This window comes from Pseudochaenichthys georgianus, unplaced genomic scaffold (assembly GCF_902827115.2).
Source record: "Pseudochaenichthys georgianus unplaced genomic scaffold, fPseGeo1.2 scaffold_2311_arrow_ctg1, whole genome shotgun sequence".
NCBI classification, from domain to species: domain Eukaryota; kingdom Metazoa; phylum Chordata; class Actinopteri; order Perciformes; family Channichthyidae; genus Pseudochaenichthys; species Pseudochaenichthys georgianus.
In genome coordinates, this window is record NW_027262917.1 from 14,413 (window position 1) to 20,672 (window position 6,260).

Sequence of the window (6,260 nt, forward strand, 5' to 3'; positions counted from 1 at the left end):
AGTCCAGTCTGTGTCTTGATGCTGGCAGTAGCTGTTGGAGTCCAGTCTGTGTCTTGATGCTGGCAGTAGCTGTTGGAGTCCAGTCTGTGTCTTGATGCTGGCAGTAGCTGTTGGAGTCCAGTTTGTGTCTTGATGCTGGCAGTAGCTGTTGGAGTCCAGTCTGTGTGTTGATGCTGGCAGTAGCTGTTGGAGTCCAGTCTGTGTCTTGATGCTGGCAGTAGCTGTTGGAGTCCAGTCTGTGTCTTGATGCTGGCAGTAGCTGTTGGAGTCCAGTCTGTGTCTTGATGCTGGCAGTAGCTGTTGGAGTCCAGTCTGTGTCTTGATGCTGGCAGTAGCTGTTGGAGTCCAGTCTGTGTGTTGATGCTGGCAGTAGCTGTTGGAGTCCAGTCTGTGTGTTGATGCTGGCAGTAGCTGTTGGAGTCCAGTCTGTGTGTTGATGCTGGCAGTAGCTGTTGGAGTCCAGTCTGTGTCTTGATGCTGGCAGTAGCTGTTGGAGTCCAGTCTGTGTCTTGATGCTGGCAGTAGCTGTTGGAGTCCAGTCTGTGTCTTGATGCTGGCAGTAGCTGTTGGAGTCCAGTTTGTGTCTTGATGCTGGCAGTAGCTGTTGGAGTCCAGTCTGTGTCTTGATGCTGGCAGTAGCTGTTGGAGTCCAGTCTGTGTCTTGATGCTGGCAGTAGCTGTTGGAGTCCAGTCTGTGTGTTGATGCTGGCAGTAGCTGTTGGAGTCCAGTCTGTGTCTTGATGCTGGCAGTAGCTGTTGGAGTCCAGTCTGTGTCTTGATGCTGGCAGTAGCTGTTGGAGTCCAGTCTGTGTCTTGATGCTGGCAGTAGCTGTTGGAGTCCAGTCTGTGTCTTGATGCTGGCAGTAGCTGTTGGAGTCCAGTCTGTGTCTTGATGCTGGCAGTAGCTGTTGGAGTCCAGTCTGTGTGTTGATGCTGGCAGTAGCTGTTGGAGTCCAGTCCGTGTCTTGATGCTGGCAGTAGCTGTTGGAGTCCAGTCTGTGTCTTGATGCTGGCAGTAGCTGTTGGAGTCCAGTCTGTGTCTTGATGCTGGCAGTAGCTGTTGGAGTCCAGTCTGTCTGGCAGGCCTGATCTCGACACTGTCCTTCCTGCCAGGTGAAAACATAAATGTCATAGTGTGATGTTGTAAGTATAGGCCTACACCTTGCTCATACCATTTCAACAATAATAATTCAGGAGACTACTAGCCACCGGAATTAAATCCTGATTTAACATCAACAACATTGCAAATGCAGATCGAGCCGGTCTTGACGTTGAAAGTTGTCCCACAGCTGAAGTCCCAACTCTGGGGGAAACAGTTGGAATTGCTCCCTCCTTCAGGATCAAGGTCCTCTTTGTCGCAATGCCCATCTGCGCTCGTAGCAGAGCACTTTCATCAAAGGAGTCCCTTGTGAAGTGTGCACTGCACAGAACATGTCCTTGGTAGGCTCCCAGTCCTTCCTGGTTCTCTGTCCTTGCTTTGCCCAGGCCTTTGACAGATCTGTAGAAACAAAATTAATCCAACCATTTATAGTCAAAAGATAAGCTCTCTATTCTATAGGTAATCTATTACGACATCATTAACACGGCCATGGAAGTCAATTTAGTTGAGGACAATATTTTGTCATAGATCTAGACAAGGGTGTGACTTTGGTTTGAGAAGTGGGGGGGACACAAAACAATGAAAAATGTTCTCGATTTAATTCCATTTCCTGCCTTTCTACAAATATATTAGGGACTGTAGTGTTAACAAATCCAAGAGAAATGTGTAGTGTACATAATGAGTGTGCACACTTATCTAGTATCCTATCCATGTGAACCTGTTTTATTTGTGATGACCTCACACCCTCAGCCGGGAAGATGTTTCTCTTTAAATTGAAGTTAAAGGCATCAATCTGGTGCACTTTGAGGGCAACATTAAGAGATTTATGGATACAGCTCTCAACACTCATATCAAACATATATTTCAATAATCAAAAAACATTGGAAGGATTTCTTAACCTATTTTATACAACTAACATAGATGGAAATATTTGTTTACATAGATGACCAAACCAACTGAGATAACTTACAGTTTACAATCGAATCACTCAGAGTCCTTTACCTCCCTGAGCTGACGTTATCTCTCTCAGTCCAACAGGAGAGGACTCTCCCTCTTGAACCAGCTAATCTCCGTTAGCTCCGAGCTAGCACTAGATGCTAACAACAACCCTGTAACTCTCTCAGTCTCTCTTTCTCTCTCTCTCGAATCGACCAGTGGCCTTTATTTGTCATGAACAATCAACGAATCTACGAAACAATGACACCAGCCAGACTCCCCTTCATCTTTTGGGAACAGAAACATCGCCACTTCGGCAGACTTGACATTACTACAGCCAGCGGCAATGCATCGCTTCCCGTGTGTTTTTCCTCCCTCTTTCTTCACTGTCGCCTCCATTGTCAGGTTTTCTCGATTGGCAATCACTTCCAGTCGACTCCGACACACTTTCCAGTAAAATACTCGCTCAAACACTTTGATAAATTCGACTTTGAAACAGAGGAACAATAAACTGTGATGAATGTAAACACTTCGGAGGCGACCATCTCGTGACGTCACGCAGTAGCTCGCAAGCCACGCCCACAAAGGCGGAGGTCAACTGCGGATTTCACGGCGGCAAATTCAAAACTCATCAAATTAGTTGCTATTCCAACATCTTTTGATATGGGTTCCAATGGACAATTTTGGTCATTACTATATGTATTAGCATAACAGATCATGCACAGGCGCACACTTCACGGGGTCTTTAAAACACTGCATTACCTGTAAATGTATATAAAGTATACATTAAAAGGAATAAAAAAAATTGTACATGTGTATGAATGAATTACAGAGTAGTTTCTATTCCTATTGCAGGATGTTCTGTGTTTATTTATATATATATTGGTGTCAACGTAATACTGAAAATCGCTTGAATTGGACGACTGTGGCTGCGAGGGAGTGCGGTCGTCTTTCAACCATGAAGGTTGTGGGTTCGATCCCAGCCCATGAGTCAACATGTCGATGTATCCTTGAGCAAGATACTTAACCCTGAGTTGCTCCCGATGGCCAACGGTGTGTGAATGTGTCTGCATGTTAGTGCATGTCCGAACATACACTGCTCAGTATGAATGGGTGAACGGCATGTAGTATGTAAAGCGCTGTGAGGGGTCTTAAGTAACTTATTTAACTTGATAACACAGACTTGAAGTAACAGTTATGCATTAAACTACTAGGTATTACTAAAATAGTGTGTCTGCCTTCGAGCTATTGGAGTTAATACATTTTTAAACATGATTCTGTCGTTTTTTCGCCGTAATATGAGTCATATTTAAATGTAAACTGGTCGGTAAAAGGCCTCAGTGAAAATGTATATTAAAGGCACTATGTTCAGAAAGTGGGTATTGTGGCCCTCTTCTGGTCACGGTGAGGTACTTGATAGAAAAGCAGCTGCAGTATCTCACCGTGACCACAAGAGGGCGCTTTCTGAACATAGAGCCTTTAATATACATTTTCACTGAGGCCTTTTACCGACCAGTTTACATTTAAATATGACTCATATTACGGCGGAAAAAAACTAAATAATATTAAAATATGTATTTATACCACTAGCACGAGGGCAGACACACTATCTGAGTAACACACAATAGTTTAATGTATAACTTTTAATGAGTTAGTTAAAGTATAGCTGTCCTCTAGTAAAGTTAGACATTGTATAAAAGCACTCAATCAATCAATCATATATATATATATATATATATATATATATATATATGAGTCATTCCAGAATTGGAGGACAATTTAGACACCAACATTTTTGAAAAATGAACCTTTTATTTTATAATTTTTTTTATGTATTTAGGAAAAACAGATAATAAACCATCAAAAAAAGTGATTTGCCCAGCTAGGCATCAAATTAATATTTTCCAATGAAGAATTACCCCTGCTACATATATACATACACATATATATAGACACATATATATATACACACACATATATATATATATATAGACACATATATATATATATATATACACACATATATATATATATACACATATATATATACACATACATATATACATACATATATATATACATATATACACACACATCTTTAAAGGCAGTCTGATTCTTTATATATTTTGTTGGACGTATGCATGTATGATTTAACGTTTATTTCAATGTTCGCTTGCTTTAATTTAATTGTAGCTTACCCTGATAAGGATGCATTGGTTACATCCGGGTGTGATCCGAGTACTTCAATCCCCTCTTCCCTTACTACCAAGACAAATAATATTTAATACTATTTTTTAGTATTGATTATTTATTTTCATGACAAAATAGAAATAGTGCTTTTTCGTCATCTTACATCCTGATGGATTGACCAAAGATAAGGTGGTTGTAGAGAAAATAATATGATGCAAATCCTAGGACTCGAAGTATCAATTACATTCATCATCGATTAACTCAAATCCACCCAGTTGATTATCGTGGATCACAACAACAACAAAAGCATAACATTCACACATTTAAGAAACCTTCAAACAGATCACTCCTTGGTTTTTTCAGACTACAACAATTATTTTACAATCAAAACATTTGCCAAATAATTTCCTGTTGATCGTTTTATCTTTTAAGTCGACAGAATCTTTTCTCTCAGATCTTTTCTTGCAATATCCGGGGGTTCTGCTCCTTCTGCAGGTCCGTCTTTGATGACAGTTTTTTTTTCACAAGCATATCGTTTGCACCATCATCAGAAGTAGCTGCAAGTCCATTTTCAGATGGTGCTTCGCTTCACACAGGGCGATTTATCATTTTTCCATGCCCAAAAACACCCAATCCCAGCAGCAACCACAAGCAGGACAACAATGCTGCCTCCAGCAATCACACCAGTTGGAAAACCCGCGGGTTCTTCCTTCTTGGAGAGTTGATTTGGAAGTGGTTCACTTACTTCCTCACTCACTGGGTTGTTCATTTTGCAGATGAAGTACTTCACATGTCCATGCTCTTTCTTGGTGATGGACATGTTCTTCACATGTCCATGCTCTTTCCACTTTCCATCCCCGGTCTCCCAGCTGTAAGTGACGGGTTCAGCCCCGGTGGTAGGCCCTTCACAGGTCATGTTACATTCTTCATTGCTGCATGTCGACTGTATCACCGGCTTGGGAACATCTCTGATCACTAAAACGCTGTATTTCACGTTTTGCTTGTTGTTGTTAATCTCCACTGAATACACCCCCTCTTCAGCCTTGGTCATTTTCTCCATAACTAAACGTCCAGAGACTATATCCAGTTTGATGTGTTCTCTGTTATGGGCCAAAGGAACCACATCTTTCACCCATTCTGCCAGAATACTATCTTCAAACTTCCACTGGATGATGGTGATCGGATTGGAAGGAGCAGGACTCAAATCCAGCGTCACGCTACCGCCTTCCTTGGTGAACTTCTCCTCAGTAGAAGCAGCGCGAAGAGAGGCCAAACACAGCAGAGAAAACAGGACCAGTTTCCCCATTTCGTCCACGGACCAATACACGACTTTACGGATGTTCATAACAGATAACTTAATCGATAATGTCGTCAATTCTCCGCCAAGAAGACACCGTACACGACCACACCCTTCGTCAGCGAGAAAGTGAAAGTGGAAGAAGTTGGATGCAACTCCTCTATCTTGATAAGGGAGTTGTAGTTACCGACTGTGGCCAGAAGAGGGCGCCAAAGCTCCTCTAAATGTTACCATGGACTGGATGTTATGTGATAATGACTTTGTATCTAGCGTACTAAAACTGTATATGTTACTGTTTCTCTTTTAACCGCAAGAAAATAACCAGAACCAATGTTTGAAGCTCTCAGTTAGTCCCTCGAGTCTCCCGGTTACTTTAGTGTTAGCCGTATGTGTTTTCAGCGCGTTGAGCCCTCTCCGCCACCGTATGATTAGCACACAACATTAGCCGAAGCTAAATGAACTGTTTCCATCAAATAACATGTCTTCCCGCTTAGTGAGTAGAAGATGTGATAACACTATCTTGGAGCACAAGAGTCGCTCTTTCTGTAGCTTCGTTTGGACATGTACCATTTTAAAAATGAGGAGAGGAGGAGGTGAGAGGAGACAAGAGGAGAGGAGACAAGAGGAGAGGAGAAAAGAGAAGATGAGAGGAGAGAAGAGGAGGGGAGGAGAAAAGAGAAGAGAAGAGGAGACGAGACAAGAGAAGATGAGAGCAGAGAAGAGGAGGAGAAAAGAGAG

At 42.1% G+C, this 6,260-nt stretch overlaps 1 protein-coding gene across 1 annotated transcript; it reads right to left on the bottom strand.

The window, feature by feature from the left end:
- Positions 1-3,845: 3,845 nt before the first annotated feature.
- LOC117442012 (uncharacterized) lies at positions 3,846-6,080 on the bottom strand. The gene has a single exon (XM_034078004.2). It carries the CDS (start codon positions 5,568-5,570, stop codon positions 4,797-4,799), a length of 774 nt encoding a protein of 257 aa, XP_033933895.1. The 5' UTR covers positions 5,571-6,080; the 3' UTR covers positions 3,846-4,796.
- Positions 6,081-6,260: the final 180 nt, after the last annotated feature.

What these genes read in the sequence shown, in the direction of transcription:
- LOC117442012 (XM_034078004.2), bottom strand. Translation starts at nt 5,570, where the DNA reads ATGAACATCCGTAAAGTCGTGTATTGGTCCGTGGACGAAATGGGGAAA.